Here is a 17,455-nt window from a genome sequence, read left to right as displayed (position 1 = left end):
ACGCCTAAAGACTCCATAGTCATATTCATAGCTTTTACTTTCGAGTTTCTCCTTTAGTTAGTTTGATCTTTTATATTTTGTGAGCACGTTTTTTGTTTTAGTGTAAGAGATGTTAATCGAAATTTTGACTTCGCTTCCGCATTCGATATTTTTAATACACATTTCATTTTAAATTTCTGGGGCCGTTACAGAGTATACATTAAAGTGGATCCATCATATGCTTCTCTCTATATGGACTTGGTTTAACTTGAATTGAATTTTTTCTTCTACTTAAGTGTACTAACTCCTGAGGCTCCTCTCTTGATAGACCTTGTCATGTCTTCCATGCTTTATGAGGCCTAAACTGTAGCTTCCAAGGCTTGAAAAATCTAAGTTATGATCTCCTTAACTTGAGATTATTAAGTCATTAAATATCACATTCCACCATCTAGATACATGTTTAAAATCATTTGATATTATCAATTTATATATATTTTGTATTTTTTATTTTTTAAAACAAAACTTATAGGTTGTTCCATGTATATTTCATTATATAGTTTTTTTATTAAGAAATGATGTCTTAATGTTCATTTGATGCAGTTTTGTATCTAATTATGCTATTATAGTTAAAACTAATTGAAATTTAGGCGAGCTTCATAACTAGTAAAAAAGTTTTCACAAAATTTTATTCCTTCTAATATATTATTTTACTACTTAGCTTTTTACCACTTTATGGTATTGTCAACATTTTTTTTTATTTTAAAATCTCTTGTTGAAATAATTGTTTAAAGCTTAATATCTTTCAACCTATAAAAGATAGTTGAGAGTTGGAACAAACATATAACAATAAGTCATAGGATTCTTTAAATATTCTTAATTGGTGTTAAGCTAATTATACTCGAAAATTGTATCCCGTTAGTTCTTAAGATCTAGAAGAATTATTAATTTTAAAGACTCCATATTTATAATAGTTATATAAAAATTATTATGTGTCAAATAACATTATAAGTGTTGGCTTAAGAAGAAATAATATCCAATTTTTTATTTTTACTTTGAAAATTAGTTGAATTATTATGAGTAGAACAAACTTATTCTTTATTGTTATGCATCGTGAAAGATTAATTATTTCATATACTTAATTTTTTTCCTACTGAATCTATTTATTTTTCAAGTACCTTCCTCTACTAATCACTAGTAAGAGAAGATAAAACTCTTTATTATAATGTTAGGCTCATTCTTATTTTGTAAGTAGCTAAGTCTTCTCATATAATGTCAAAATGAATGCAGGGAATATGTATTAACTTCTTTTTTCATGATTCAAATTTTTATTAAGTAAATTTCGCTCCAAGTCTTCTACTCCTATTGGGATGAATAATTTACAACTTTTCTATTTGTTTTCAATAATAATGTTATCATTAGTTACATTAATTTATATAAAAAAAGTATTATTGTGAACTTACTTTTTGATAGAGAATCAATTATTTAAGAACGTGATATCTTATTTCTTAAATTTTGCACTATTCTTATTTGGTTATTTATCAATTAATATATATCTCCTAAAGCATTCAATATATTTTAATAAGATGCACTATTTATTTCTTAATTTCATAAATTCATCAGAAAGAATAATAATATAAGCAATTGACTCATAAATTATAAATGACAAATGAAAATTTCTTAGTGACTATAATGTATAAGGAGTAGACAAGACTAACTTAAATAATCCTTGATTAAATATATAAGTCACAATTAATAATGTACGTTTTTTAAAATAGAATTAACATATTAACTTGTACGGACATAAACCTAATAATTTGTAATAGGGTCTTATTTGATCTTTTAACTGTACGATTTTGTTTTGGTATTAGAACAATTATATGTAATCGATGAATTCAGTTATTCATATTTTGTAATTCTACACTATTAATACTAGGTTAAATTTAGTTTTGATTTAGAGAAAATTAATATTATAATTTAAACTAAATTTTTATGTCTAATCTAAGTTATATATGTTTATAATTGCTCATTGACAAGTAAATGTACAAATTGATCAATATAAAATTAAAAATATATCAAATATTTAAATTATACATATATTATACTTATAAATAGCTACAATTTATTAATTAATAAGGCTACTTGATGGCTTTTTTCCCCCCTTCCTAACAAATAAGGACTATCCCATTCTAATTTACTTTTGGATTCTCCTGTACTTATATAATATTATATCCTTTGGCAGATGAAGGATGGAAACTATATCCTCCCATTTCTTTATTAGTTTCACCCACCGACAACTTATTTTTTAAATAAACCTATTGACTATTATTGGTAGTTAGTTAATAGTCTTTTTAAGTAATTGACTCATCTCTTCATTTTAAAACTTCAAACTTTTTAGAAATAAAAATACTTGCAAAAGAAATCCCCATCCATTGACTGGTGCTTGCCTTCCTTACCTTGGTCACAGTGTTTTTTTTTTTACCGTTTTCTTTTCTTCCCGCAGCAAGAAAGTTGCTTGCGGATCTCGTTAACGTTATTGGTTTGTCTTCTTTTCTTGGAACTGCTTTAATTCTGTATTTTTCATGGATTCCCTCAATTGTCCTTTTGTTTTCTTAATTTTTTTAATAAAATTTCTGAGGGTAAGAAGTAAAAACCATGCTTTTCTCCTTCTTCATAGCTTCCAGTCCTCTTCAAGCATCTAACTCTCTCTCTCTCTCTCTCTCTCTCTCTCTCTTCTTTTTTCCTCTCGATCTTTATTTTATCTTACTCCATGGTTTTCTTACCCCAAGAAAAAGACAGAGAGAATCCTTCCAGACAAAATCTATTACGCCAAGCAAGCTAAGCAATTCCAACCCTTTCTCCTCCACTACTTCCTCTCTCTTTCTCTCTCTGTGGACTTGTGTGGAGAGAAGATTGTTGCAGGGAGAGAGAGAGAGAGAGAGAGAGAGAGAGAGAGAGAGAGAGAGAGAGAGAGAGAGAGAGAGAGAAATTGGTGTATAAGACAAAAGAGAGGAAAGCACAAAGATGGAGGAGTAAAGGACCCATTTCTGTTCTGAGAAGGGTAGTTAAGTTTCTTTCTCTAAACAGTCTAGGGAGAAAGGAAAGTGGTGGATAGAGTCAAAACAAGCCAATATTAAAGGGACCCTTTTGGTGTATACTAGTTTTGAAGTGAAAACGACGACAAACATGGTTGGTATTTTCTCTAGATTCTCTGTTGGCAGAAGCGGGCATCGACGTACCCAAAGTGCCATTGTAAGAATTTTTTTACCTTTCTCACTCTCCTTCCTAATAAAAAAGATCCAATTTTAGGATCTGGCTTATGGAAATCTGGATTATTTTTGTTGTTCCTGTTTTGGGTTTGATTTGCCTCCAGATGGGTATGATCCTTGTGGGCCCTAACGATTGTTCCTCTTGGTTGTACTGGAATTGGCTTGATGTGATTTGTTAATTGCCTGATTATGATGAAGTTTGCCTCTTTTTATTCTATTGGTTCATAAGTTTGGCCTTTGTTCCCGAGATTCTTCAGTTGAAACCTTTCAGGTTCTATTGAATGTTAAGTTCCATTAGCCGTCTGGAAATAGCTCATGATTCAATTTGGTTAAGTCCATTATAAGCGTTTGTGTTGTTTTGGTGCGTGCAATCACTAGTTGCATACAATTTCTTTCTTAGATACTTCTAATTCCTGTGTGTTTTGAGGAGTTAGTTTCTCCTTCTATTCATGTGTCATCATTGAGTTGATCCATGTGGAGCAGGATGAGAGGGAAGTGTTGCCGCCCAATTCTGAGGTTACTGCTGCTACTCCGGTGACTGTTGCTGCTCATGGGATTGAAGTAGCTGTGGAGTTTAAGCCCGTGGAACATCCTATTGAGCCTATGGACAATGACAGACCAATTCAGTGCCCGCTTCCTGAACCTTCAATTCTAAATGTATGATTTTTCTTTTCGACAATAATGTGCTAATGCTTTTTAGTTTGTTTTTGTTTGATATGATATGATAGTGATGAAGTGTGGAGGTTTTCATGTTTGATTTGAGATAACACACTCCATTTGCTGGTTGGACTTGGTGGATATTCCCAAGAAATATAGACTCTATACATCAATGATGGGCTAAATAGCGAGCTGAGAATATATTTGTTAGATGAGAGCGACCAAAATCCAGATACTAGTTAAATTTCTTATCCTGAAGTAAAAACGACTGCGTTGAAATTAGAAGTTTTTCATAACATCTAATATAGGAATAAAGCATTTTACATCAATAAAATACCATTTACTTTTGTATTTCATCTCCCAGACTCACTTTATGGTGTTCGGTGCACTTACCCTCACAAGTACAGTACATTTTTCTTTTATTTTTCAATCTTACTGATGATCGGATAAAATATGATTGCCATGTTGTTTGACATCGGAATTGGAAATGGGACGGAAGAGATGAAACTTATATATCCATGGGTGACGATTATCTAATTGTTCTGTATGGTTGGTCTCTCAAAAGATTTCTCTTATGTTACTTGTGGTTCAGGCATTTTGTGAGAATGGTTAATGGAGGAAGTTCTTTTAGACTTGTGACCACATAGGATAGATGGTAACAGAATCACTTTTCAGTTAGAGATCAGAGTCAATTTACTCTTCTTTGTTGGTGATTATGCTAGAGCAAACAGCTGCTTTATGAGAATAATTTTCTTTTGTTCCCCTTTTGGGTGGGTTTGGAGGGGAGAGGGACTGGGAGGTATTTCCAGAGCCAAAAGGAGCTTGTAGGTTTGTGCTTCCTTGTGGGTGATGGAATTTGTTGATGGAGGTGGTAATGTCATAAAATCTGCAAATCTGCTCCTGACGGAAAGATTCAGGAATTAGGACTCCTTTTCCAGAACTTGACACATCTTAGAACTTTTCTGGTACCGTCTCAAACTTGACACATCTTAGAACTTTACTGGTTCTGCGTCAGAATTCATTGTTGTTTAGAATTTAGCGATTAGAATATTGTTCTTCTTTATGTTCTTTTGTCCTTTGAATTGCTCTTAGATATATCTGATCTATTAGAAGTGGTGGGCTTTTTATTTTCTTCTTTTCCAAACAAAGGAGCCCTTGTTATGCAATGTCAACCAATCCTAATAGTAGATGATATTAGAAACTCAAACACAGCTGGCTGTACCAAATAATTCCCAATATTTCTTTATACTCTGTTATCTTTCTTCCTGAATAGGATGGAGTCAGTTCCATCATCAACTAGGCAAGAGTTAAGAGTTATGGTTAGGATGGTTATTTTGGTTTTTTGAGTCTGTTCTGTAAAGAATCCAGCTAGACCCAAGTGTATAGCATTGATCTTCAGTACTAGACAAGTGGTTCAGAGGCTGCAGTAATTCAATACAAGTTATTTCTAGAGGTGTATATTATCATTTCTGAATCTGTATGTTGATATACTGCACAACCTTTAGTAGGAAAGGAGGAAATTGGAAAAAGAAGGATAGATGGTGATTGAGAATCAATAGAGTGTATTCTGTACAATTTGCATTTTATGGGCCAATTTTGTATAGAAACAATACGTGCAGATTGGAAATATAAGGTGCTTTTATTTTTACAAGGACCCCAATTTTTAATTCCCCCGTCTATAATTCTTTTGATTTTCATAATAAGGATGGAAGAATATGGAAGGAGCGGGTATCAGCCAATGCAAGAAGGAGAGTAGATTTGCCAGTCATGAAGGAAGGAGTTACCCTTGAATCTGAAGCTGCGGGCATGAAATCACGACCAAGCCAAACTAATCGTGGAATTCTACCATCACTCAGCGCTCCTGAACATAATTTAGTAAATCTACTGGAAGAATGTAATGCATCTGGAATCTAGATTCTGTTTTTGGTTCTTGTCTGGAATTTAACTTATAATCTCCATACAGTGTCAATTTGTTCTTTTTCAAATCAGTTTCTCTCACATTTCTCTTTCTTTGTGTTCTGTAAGAATCATAGAAAAAAAGTCACCCAGACCCTCTATGTATGTATGGTTAATAAATCAAATGAAACTTTTATTTTATTCCTAGTGTTCCACTTTCTTTGGATTTTTCATTGGTCCAGTGATTATTATACTATGGTCTAAAATCTTGGTCTTGATGAAAATGGATGATTCTGAGGTTAGTTAGACACTGGAAGCTTTTCGCCTTTACATCTTTACACAGATTTATCATGAACAATTTCTTGCGTTGATATAGGATGATGGTTTTTCAGGTCTAGATTTTTTGAGGGGTGAATGCAGGTTGCCAGTATTTTTAATCAATCCTCGAAGTATGATAATCTAGGGTTTAGGTTATTTTACCAACATTTTTGCAGAAAATAAGTAGAGTTAAAAAAGATTTTAGGAGTTCTTTTTTGAATCTTCGCTCAGGCCTGTATAGAAATTTGAGAATATACTTATGATTATTATTTGTGCAATACAGGTTGCCATGTATGGCAAATACTGCTCGTCATGCTGAGCATGCTTATTATATGTTGATATATTATTATTGGCCTTCTTGTTTGCTTTTCTCCATTTACTGTTTTCTTTCGTAGTAGTTTCTTAACCTCCACCTCTCATTTTCTTTTAACACACTTTTGAGCGCACACAACAAGAATTGGGGATTGTAGGTGTTGTAAGTGAGCATGCTTTTGCTCACTAGATGATTCTTTGAGTTCGGGTCAAGCCACCCTTTTTTTTCAATAAAAGTATGGTATGGTTTATTTTGTATGGGCACCAAGGGGTAGCAACTAATATACGAAGAGTATTTACATATCACTTTTAAAATCAATAAGGTCCCTAAAATCTTCCACTATATAAAAAAATGACATGTAATAGAAAAATCAAGAGTCTGAAACCATTTACCTTTAACCCTATCAAAATCATCTTCCACTCCTTCAAAAGTTCTCTAGTTTCTCTCTTTCCACACTATCCAAAGGGGACTATTTTTCCCTCTGCTAATGCCCCTTCAGGCCCAAGTTTCTTCCCTAACCGATCCAATCATCAACCAACTGTTTCCAAGTAGCCTGTAGTTCATGGTCCATATCTTATATGCAAGTGGATACCAAAGAATGATGTGATTACAAGACTGTCTCCTTGTATAGAAAACAACCAACCATTTACCAAAATCTTTCCTTCCTCGTCAGCTTATCAATAGTAAGGATGCGCCCCCGACTTGCTTTCCGCATAAAAAAAAAACTATTCTAGGTGGAGTATTATACCTTTCAGATTTACTGAAGAGGAAAATTGGTCACCCTGGTGTCGTTCTTAATCAAATATTTATAGAAAAACCTGAGTGAGAAAAACCCTCTTGCATTGAGTCTTTAGATTGGTTGGTCATTACTCCCGTTAGCTGCTGCGGAAAAGGGTGTATTTACAAAAGTCTCATAATCATTAATTTTTCAATATTTAAAATTCCTCATAACTTTTACATGCCACTTTCTTTCCTCCCTATTATCTCTGAAAGACACAAAAACCGTGAGTTCAGCTCAAGCCATTTCATTATATGGATTGCACTAATACCTTGTTAATATACTATTCGCATTTTTTATTTAAAAAAAATAGATTGCACTACCAGCAACAAGAAGCATCACAGAAATAGTGTTAGAGAAACTATGACACTTACAGTAGTTTCTATAACAGGAAGCAACACATTCATATCTTTTTATGATTTGGACAAAAAGAAAGTAGTACTTGGTATTCGAACATAGATTGATAATCTGAACTGAAATTCTGCTGAGAAATATCAGTTGATACATATATACATACACACATAGAAATGTTATCGGACACGCTGCTATAAACTGATAAAGGAAACTTCTTGGGAAGTTGATATGGAACCGGATGCTCTGTTGTTTTATTGACAAGAAGTTTTCAGATAAAAAGAAAGTTATTGTATCTTGGGAACTTGATATGATATAATGTTATCAGACATAAAGGAAGTAGTAGTTAAAAGTTTGACATAGACTGATCATATGAACACAAATTCTTCAGAGAATTATTAAGTTGATACATACATTCACGTATACACACAAAACGAAATGTTGTCAGACCCACTGCCATGAACTCATACAGGAAACTTCTGGGAACTTGAATATGGATGCTCCATCATTCATCCACGGTTTCCTCTGCGGTGTACATACATAAATGCATACAAGTAGAAATGTTATTAGATACTGCTATGAACTCAGACAGGAAACTTCTGGGGAACTTGATATGGATTATCAATGGTTGGATTGACAAGTTGTTTCCGAGGACCACGAGAGCTTCCATGATTCATCCTTGGTCTCCTCTGCAGCAACTGCTTCTGCCCTGCACCATGAATCTCTTTAGCAGCAGCAGCAGGAGGAAGCTGAAGGATGATTGCAGAGGCAAAGATGAGCAGGTAAAGCACAAGGCATGTGGAGAAGGAAAGCTTCAAGTGCAGCATTTGGGTTGCTCTTTTGTTCTCTATCACAAGGGAAAGTGGAGTTGGATCAGGAGAGTGGGTGATATAAAGAGTGAGTTAATGAGCGAAGGATAAAACTTTGCTTTGCCTGGAAGTCACGAGGGTATCATTGCATTTCACCTCTCACTCATGCAGTGATTGCTGGACATAATATAGAGTTGTGGTTGGGTGTTTTGCTTTTCTTTTCTTCCTTGGTGGGGTTAGTTTAAGGGTTTGTGGCTGTTAAGATTCTTTCTAAAACATATGAATTAAATAAGAAAGCATCAATGAAATAAAGGGGCCAGACTAAAATTAATGCTTACTTGTTTGACTTTAATAAATTTAGTGAAATGATAGTTTAATTCTTTCTTTTTTATTTAATAATTTAATTTTCTAGTTATTTGAATTTAATGAGTTATCAATTTCTTTTAAAGTAGAAAATGAGGCTGAATTACAATATTTTAAATAATAAAAAATATTTTTCATATTTAAAAATTTTAATTGATTAATACAAAATGGGGAACATTTTAAAAAATTTAACATTTGAAACTAAAAATTTTTAAAATTTATCATAATATTATGAAAAAATAATCTAATAAATCTGAATTTTGATTTAAAAAATCAATAAGATGTTGTCTTTATATAAACTTAATGTCTTCAAGTTACATATTTTTATTTGTAAAAATTAAATATGTTTAAGTAGTTTTTAAATTACTTAAATTATATTTAATGTTAATAATAAATTTGTTCTAACGATAGTAATTATAACTAAAATTGAACATTTGATAATATTAAAATATTCAAATAAGAACTCACCTATCCCCAGGCCCCGACCCGAAAATAACAAATAACAAATTGTTGTGTTAAGGCCGAATTTGCCCCGACCCGATTTGATCCACAATGCGTATTTTCAGAATTTTCTAATTTCCAATTCTTTTCTTTGAGCTCAAGAAAAATAAAGAGAGGCGAGAAAGAGGTGTTTCAGATTTTCTACAGGTATAAAAGGAAACCAAACTCTACTGAGGCCAACTGTTTGTTTCTATCGAGTGAAAATCAGCATGGCCGCTCTGCAATACCTCGAGACTCTGCGGAACGCACACCCGGAGCTCGCCGAATGGTACAATTCTATGGCAGATCTGTACCAGAAGAAGCTCTGGCACCAGCTTACTCTCAAGCTCGAGCAGTTCGTTGCTCTTGCCGTCTTCCAGGTCCATTTCACTCTCAATTCTCTTTTTCTCTCATTCTCTTAATTCTCTATTCCACGTGTGAATGGTATTTATCTGTGCTTCTGTGTTTTATTATTTGGCCGGGGGTTAGGGTTTTTAGATCTTGGGTATAGTGGGTTTATATTGGCAAGATGTTCAAGTGCTTAAAAGCGAGGAGATGGTCAGGGTTTTCCTTTTTTGGGGTGGGGTGGTGGGGGGTAAATTAGGGTTTTGATTGAGGAGTTGGAAATAGAAGAAAATTTATATCCGTGAAATCTTTTTGAAGTAAAAGTCAGCTAAAAAATTGTATTAGGAAACTAAAGAAAGTGTCATGTTTTCGAGCTATGGTTGTGGAGGTCTTTTTGTGGACTATTTAGTTAAAATTACGTTTGCATCCTGAAAATTTCCAGGTTTGAGGAGAATAAAATAATAATAGAAAGATTAAATATCATTGCGTCCATGAGGTTTCTACTACTTCGTTTACATCCTAACTTTCGATCTTCCAGTCAGATACTAGATGGTTGTAATGATTCTTAATAACTCTTGGACCTTACATTATGGTTTGGGAGAGGGTGAACGGATAGAAAGAGATGAAGAATATAGGAGGTTGACAATTTAATCCCGTTTAGTAATTTTTACTAATAGAATGGTAAGGGAATACAAGGAGGAAGATTTCACCTTTGTTTCCCTTCAGAGCGCCAAATTGTTCTCCAGAAATTCTTAAGATTTTTGATTTTATAACACTTATCATCTTGGGTCCTTTTCCAAACAGACCTTTAGAGTCGTTATCATCATGAATTGTAGGAACAGTCAGAAGCAACTTTTGCAATGCTTTTACTGGGATTTATATTAGTTCTTATGATATCATTGACATGGATAATGTTGGTGATTGCAATGTTATATATATATTTAATAACAATATTATGATTCCTAAGTTGGGATTCGATAAGTCATGTTCTGGGAACCACTTTGAATTTGTATGCTTTGGAAGGATAACTTAGAGGTCCCAGTGGCATTTCAAGTGCAACACTGCAATATAAGGTTCTACCAGATTTACCAGATGCATTTGTAGATAACCTGTTGATGAGCTTTTTGGTGCAGTTGGCTGGGGATGCAAATGCAATCATGTATCTTTAGTATTGCTTCCTGGATTTCCTATCATATTGGCTTATAGTTCTGCAAATATCTCTATGTTGATTAATTCTGAAATATGGCCTACATGCGTAATGATGTACAATATACTGATTCATTAAGTTTTTTGTGTTGTTTAAGTGATTTTTAACTGAATCCTTTCTCCTTCCTGTTCATGTTAAATTTCAGGCTGGTGATGCTCTAATACAGCTATACCATAATTTCATCACTGACTTTGAGACCAAGATCAATCTCCTGAAGCTTGCACATTTTGCTGTTATTGTTTCTCGGCAGTACCCCGAGAAAGAAGCTGCTATTGGTTACCTTGATGGGGTGATTCACAAGCTTCAGGATACTAGAGAGCAGCGCATTGAGGAACCAATTCTTTACATTAAGATGCAAATTGCTTTGTTTAAGCTTGAGCAAGGTGACCAAAAAGAGTGCAAGAAACTTTTGGAAGATGGAAAAAGCACCCTTGATAGCATGACTGACATTGATCCTTCAGTATATGCAAGTTTTTACTGGGTTTCATCTCAATTTCATAAATTCTGTCAAGAATTTGCCCAGTTCTACAAAAGTGCTCTTCTTTATTTGGCATACACTTCTGTGGAGTCACTGTCAGATTCGTTTAAGCTGGTATGTGCATACATTTCTTTCATTAGCCCACATGCGCATTCATAATTTAGAGTGCATGATCCTGATAATAGAGAGCCCTGAGGAGGGGACTTATACTACTGTACCAAGCAGGTGTGGTTGGAAAATCCTCACATTTATTCATCCCTTTTAAAACCCTTCTATTCTATTGAGATCTTATTCTCAGATCACCTGATTGCATGAAGTTTCGTCTGGTTTCTAGAGAGGAAGTATCTTTGCCTGGTTTTATTAGAGGATGAAAGCGAGAATGGTAAAAAACTGAACATGCCTTTCTATTGAATCTTGCACAATATAGATTTGAGGTAAATAAGGAAGGACAAATGAAGAAGAAAAAATCAACTTCCTTCTCATCACAATGCCCTCAGTTTGGGGGATACAAAAAACTTGCCCTTTCTCTAACAAACACTTAATTGTTTGGGGTTCTTGTTGAGGGAGAAGTGAGTGGAGTGGGTTCCCTATCCTTTTTAATGGTAAAAAAGAAGTATATTAACAAGGCATCAACTGGTGCCACCCATGTATTTAGTTGTAATATCACGAAGATCCTCTTAGAAGAGATTAGCCCCTTAAGAAAGGAGGGAGGAAATGATGGGAAAATCCCCAATCCAGCTAAAGGTTAACAAGACCCATTAGAAATCCTCCTATTCCTTTCCATCCAAAGAACCGCCACAACATAGAGAGGAGTGAGGTAGAACGTCTTCTAGCTTTCACTTGACTTAATACTTTACATAGTTCAGTAGCTACAAAGCTTCAATTAATTCATCTCAATTTTAGGAACTTATGAATTGTACTCTATAGCTTATGGGACATGGAGCACCACAAGAAGTGGTTTGGAGTGGAGACTTCAGTAACCTGTTTGCATAAGTCATAGTCCTTAACTAGCACCTTTCTCATTTTCCTGATATTGTTGATTATAAGAATCTTTAATCTTCTACCATGCAAAGAATGATATCCAGGGTGAGGCATTCTCTTTTGATATCTGCTTCCGAACTGTGGTTTCGTCCATGTTGTATCATACTTTTATAGTCTTGTTTAAAAAAAATATCTGGACTCTGTTTCTAAGAGGGGGAAAAGTATTGATCTCAAATATTTTACTGGTGCATGTGTGTGCAAGCAAATAAACTTGTGATGCATTTTTCAGAAGTTAGTCGAACAGTTATGGACGGGCTTTTTTCAGGTATTCGACCTTAAGGTTGGCCAATCACAATAAAGTTGGTTGTTTCTGTATTAAGATGAGGCTTGGAAGGTTTGGACTAGGCTTTTCTGTTCATTTAGTAAAGCTGGGTTTGCCCCTTAAAGTTGGAGACTTTCATTTGTACGACTTTGTGTGTTTCTAATAAAAAGGACACCCTATGCCCTGGAGAGGGGTTATATTCACTGGTGATTGGGTGCTTTGGTTGGAGAAAAATGAAAACATTTTCAGTCTTCATTGCTATACCTGTAAATGATATCTGGCGTAGGATTCTGTGCTTATCTTGTCTTTCGATCAAAGTGCACTGGGTGTTCTCTTTTTCTGCACTACTGAGGGATTGGGTGGCAATTCCTTTGGTTCCTTTGTTGTTTTGTTTTTTCCTCTCTTTCTATTTTCTCTGGAGGACAGGTTATCCTCCTCTAGGTTATATTCAACATTTCTTCTAGTAAAGCTTCTTTTTTTATACATAGAAAAAGAAGAATCTCTGTAATATAAAGATATAGAAATAGAAGAATTACTGTAAATAATTATCTTTATATTATGGTAAGGATGGATTTCTTTTTATGCGAAAATGGTAAGTGGGGACACATTTGATGAAGGATAATTTATTTCTCTTGCATCATTCCAAATGTTGAATGGGAGTCATGGTTCATGTTTGATAGGTTAATGACAGGAGTTGCAGGCTCTATTATCTTTTCCAGAACATGTAACACACTTGAACTCTAAAGATGTATCTATGTCTTTTATATTGATTGAAGAGAAGTTCATAACTGCTGTAGCAAAAGTTGATGGGATTGTAACATTTTCTGTTTGTGCTGCATTTTAACCAACTATAAATTGAACAGATGAAGGAGTTTACTTTCTCAAGTTTCTTTTTTGTCACCATCTTATGATTATATTTTGATATTTGGATAATCTTCTTCTAGGATTTGGCGTTTGATCTGTCACTTTCTGCACTGTTAGGAGATAACATCTACAACTTCGGGGAACTGCTAGCTCATCCCATTGTAAGCATGTCCACAGCTTTCTATTTTATGTTTGTTCCTTAATACATATTTAATTTAGTTGTACTCTGTGTCAACTTAAGTATATTTTTGCTTAATATTTGCTTAACCTTTTCACTGTTGGGAATGTACTTCTCATGTCATAAGTATATAGTTTTCCTTACTTACTGTTTTCTGTTTGCTCTGGCAAAAGTTGGTGCCAGCATGAACTGGGTTGAGCATGATTGCAGTAACTTTAGTGGCTAGTCCTTACCTTTGTTGTAACATGGTGTGGTTGTACGTTGAACAGTGAATACTAACCAAAACCCAAGTTGGCTTTAGACAGTTGGTCAACAACTTGGTTCATCCTAATTGTGGCAAACATTGGCAAAAGCAAGTTCTATAGTAATGATTGAAGAGATCATGATAATAGCATGAAAATCCTAACTGGTTGATTTACTTGATGTTGTCTAGCATGTCGAACTTAGAATTAACATCAGGGGTTGGATGATCCAGATTCCAACATCGGTTTAAATGTGACATTATGAACTTGAACTGATATCTGTGAAGAGCCTGTGGTTCCTAAATAAATCAAAAGTCTCATAAATGGTTATTGTTTGAGCATGTGTTAACTATCCAGACAACTTACGAAGGGTGAACTTATTTTACATGTTTTTTTCCAATAGTCGTACAAATTCTGAACTTCTCATTTTCCAGGCTGACATGCCGAAGTATCTTAGAGGATATAGAACTCGCTGACATTATTTTCATTTTTGTTTAGTGCTGTGGTATGATCTGTCCAATGACATCCTTTATATCTTTTCAGATAAAGAGTCTTCTGGGAACAAAGGTTGAGTGGCTCTACTATATTCTTCAGGCATTTAATTCTGGTGATTTGGTTCGCTATCAAGAATTATGTCGTGTGCACAATGCTGCATTGACTGCTCAACCGGCATTGGTTGAGAATGAGAAGAAACTTTTGGAGAAAATAAACATTCTCTGCCTGATGGAAATTATATTTAGGTGCGTATCGCATTGGTTCTGTCTTGTGATTTGTGTGGGAGCAATTTGGAATAATTTGGTTCAATTAATAAGATAAATGAGGTGGATGAGTTTATATTTCTTTACAGCCGACCATCTGAGGATAGAACAATTCCCTTAAATGTCATAGCTGAGCGCACAAAACTCTCCATCGAGGATGTTGAACATCTTCTCATGAAGAGTTTGTCTGTAAGTTTCTTTCCTCTTGCTATTTTTGATTTTCGTATTCTTTTGCCTCATATTCTTGATTAACATGCATTTGAATGATGGTAAGATTTGTAGGAAAATTTTTTCTGAAGAATTGCACGCGGTTAGTGCCGTGAAACAAACTTCTCTTTGGACTTTGAACTGGTATCATCTGATTAGCTGTTCAACCTTGTTACTAAATGGAAATTTAACAGAAACATCAGTTTCAAGGAGTTGACATGAATTACATCGCTATAGACATGAATTACAACACTATAGTCCTGCTTTAAGACAATTACGACCTTCTGGCTCACCAAAAGGGAATTAAGAAAGTACCCTGATATGATCAGCAAAATGATTGTGCTGGCTTATTTAATAAAAAAGATGCATTGTCCAATGTGTTGGTCTTGCATGTCTGATCGGTTCTAATTGCTTTTGTATGTGCTGTGTTGTGGAAATTGTATCTTAAGATATCAAAACCTAACTGCAGGTTCATCTTATTGAGGGTATCATTGATCAAGTTGATGGAACAGTACATGTATCCTGGGTACAACCTAGAGTTCTGGGGATCCCACAAATTAAATCCTTACGGGATCGGCTTGACAATTGGTTGGACAAAGTGCACACTGCATTGCTATCAATTGAAGCTGAAACACCAGATCTTGTTGCATCGTGAATCTTTATTTTTCTTTCCTCGCGTCTTTTTCACCCCATTATAACAATTTCCTTGGAGAAAAATGATGAAATGGTGACAAATAGAGAGCGTAGTGTAAGCCTGTGTGAGCAATAGGGAGCAACTGTGTACGCGCTCTTTTCCATATCTTGTTAACTTCTATCACCAACATTTTTCTATAAGAAGCAGCTTATTGTGTAATTTTGGGTTAAGCGGTCAGGGAGACTTTGGGCCAGTGGCGACATTTTTACTTTCTTTGAATGGTAACAATGAACTCTCTGTATTCTTCCCTTTTGAGAAACAATTAGATGATAATCTTTTGTCTTTTTCCGATTTCAGATATTCATTACCTTGTTAGCAACATTGCATTACTTAAAAGTGAATGTAATAGTTTCTGTTGACGCCTGGAGTGCTACATATCCGAAAAGCAATCACAGATTGTTCAAATCTTTTGCTATAGTATGACTGGACTGCTTTGGTTTTTCGTCTGTCTAAATTTTGTTGGTTGTGATGAAGACAAGATCTTCAAAGAAAAGCGTTTTTTTATAGATTTATTTTATATCTTGAGAATTATTTTATTGTTTAATCTCAAAATTTAACGTCTGTGTAATGATTCAAAAATGAATTATATGAGTATAGTTAAAAGGAAATAATACTCTCATCTCACAATTAGACCCTGAAGTTGTAGTGAAAGGAGATAGACCTCTAGGCAAATCATGGATATCCAGATTTATGTGCTAGACTTTTAGCTAATGTTTGTGACTAATTCCACTAGTTCAACACTGAATCTACTTGGCAGGCAGGAAACGCCATAATTTTTTCTTCTTTAAGGTGCTAGACTTAAAGGAAGGACCATTGATTTGGAATTAAATCATTAATCGTTATTTTATATTAATGAAATTCTTAAATAGTAAATACTTGTTTGGTCAGGGACGGTGAAAAATTATGGTTGAAGAGATATTTTCGAATGAACCATGCAATCCTTTACGTTGCAACGTCACCTTTTACAACAGAGAATGGTAGAAATTATAGTAGCCATGATCCTGGAGGCAAGGATCAGATGAACCCGGAATCGATGGTAGATTCTAACCAGAATGATTACACACGCAATATTAAACTGGAAAAGCAAATTATTGTCTGGATTGGCCCAACTGGAATACCTGGTGGAATCAGATTCGAACAATCAACCGAGATACATGAATCTCCTAGATGGGGACGACGATGAAGAAGACCAAACGTCCAACTTTCAGCTGAGGAAAAACATCAACTTCGGAAACCATGGCATTTAGCATTGGTGATAAAACTTTCCAGCAATAGAGAATAAAGAAGCTATGGCAGGTTAATGGCATCCTTCAACTGAGCAATATCGACAACAACTTTTACCCGGCTAAATTCACCAAAGAAGCTGACTTTGAATTTGTTCTAATGGCAGGGTCGTAGATCATACTTGACCACCATCTTGCTGTAAAATCATGGACCCTGAACTTTGAACTCGAGGACGCTGTGATAGACAAAATAGCAGTATGAATCAGATTCGTCGAACTACTTATTGAATACTTTGATATAACTTTCCTGAAACCAAATTGGGACCCCGGTTTGAATGCGTGCTCCAAGTTGACACCACTACCTCACTGATCGTAAGAGGGAGGTACCCAAGGCTCTGCGTGGAGCTAGACATATCAAAGACATTGCTCGCTAAACATTGTATCAACAAAAGAACATTTAGAGTCGAATATGAGAAAGTGCATCTAATCTGTTTTTCTTGTGGTTTATCCATGTATAGGGTATAAATCTGCTCATTAACCTCCAAATTTTTTGATGCTGGTTCTGAGCAAAACCAGCCCAAGGTGGTGGAGGATCCACGACTGACTGACAGCTGAAGACTGAGTACGGGACATGAACGCTGGTTCAAGAATGCGAACGAGGAAGCTGGGCTAGGAAAGGAAAGGTAGAGGAAGAGAATCAAATAACATTAGATACCAAACTGTAACAAATAACAAATTTATGACTA

General features: G+C 34.7%; 2 protein-coding genes across 3 annotated transcripts; both read left to right on the top strand.

Annotated features, from left to right (window-relative positions):
- The first annotated feature begins 2,783 nt into the window (after positions 1–2,783).
- On the top strand, positions 2,784–5,999 carry LOC110807993 (cystic fibrosis transmembrane conductance regulator). The gene is made up of 3 exons (XM_088216418.1): positions 2,784–3,228; positions 3,729–3,902; positions 5,607–5,999. The coding sequence occupies exons 1-3, from the start codon at positions 3,163–3,165 to the stop codon at positions 5,814–5,816; spliced, it is 450 nt and encodes a 149-aa protein (XP_088072544.1). The 5' UTR covers positions 2,784–3,162; the 3' UTR covers positions 5,817–5,999.
- A 3,313-nt stretch (positions 6,000–9,312) lies between these two features.
- On the top strand, positions 9,313–15,770 carry LOC110807986 (26S proteasome non-ATPase regulatory subunit 13 homolog B). Of its 2 annotated transcripts, XM_088216416.1 has the most exons (7): positions 9,313–9,590; positions 10,908–11,354; positions 13,488–13,568; positions 14,371–14,567; positions 14,675–14,774; positions 14,860–14,936; positions 15,262–15,770. In XM_088216416.1, exons 1-7 carry the CDS (start codon positions 9,441–9,443, stop codon positions 15,488–15,490), a joined length of 1,281 nt encoding a protein of 426 aa, XP_088072542.1. In that variant the 5' UTR covers positions 9,313–9,440; the 3' UTR covers positions 15,491–15,770. The 2 variants fall into 2 exon arrangements, with proteins under 2 accessions (XP_088072542.1, XP_088072543.1); XM_088216417.1 differs by lacking the exon at positions 14,860–14,936 and having other exon boundaries at positions 9,315–9,590.
- The last annotated feature ends 1,685 nt before the right edge of the window (positions 15,771–17,455 follow it).

The sequence above is a fragment of the Carica papaya genome, chromosome 3 (genome assembly GCF_054855325.1).
Source record: "Carica papaya isolate Zhongbai chromosome 3, ASM5485532v1, whole genome shotgun sequence".
NCBI classification, from domain to species: Eukaryota; Viridiplantae; Streptophyta; class Magnoliopsida; order Brassicales; family Caricaceae; genus Carica; species Carica papaya.
This window is presented reverse-complemented; position numbering and strand designations above follow the sequence as displayed.

Coding starts and splice junctions, on each gene's coding strand:
- LOC110807986 (XM_088216416.1), top strand. CDS start 9,441: ATGGCCGCTCTGCAATACCTCGAGACTCTGCGGAACGCACACCCGGAG. Junction 13,569..14,370: donor AACTGCTAGCTCATCCCATT/GTAAGCATGTCC, acceptor ATATCTTTTCAG/ATAAAGAGTCTTCTGGGAAC. Junction 14,775..14,859: donor TTCTCATGAAGAGTTTGTCT/GTAAGTTTCTTT, acceptor AATGATGGTAAG/ATTTGTAGGAAAATTTTTTC.
- LOC110807993 (XM_088216418.1), top strand. CDS start 3,163: ATGGTTGGTATTTTCTCTAGATTCTCTGTTGGCAGAAGCGGGCATCGA. Junction 3,229..3,728: donor GACGTACCCAAAGTGCCATT/GTAAGAATTTTT, acceptor CATGTGGAGCAG/GATGAGAGGGAAGTGTTGCC. Junction 3,903..5,606: donor CTGAACCTTCAATTCTAAAT/GTATGATTTTTC, acceptor TTTCATAATAAG/GATGGAAGAATATGGAAGGA.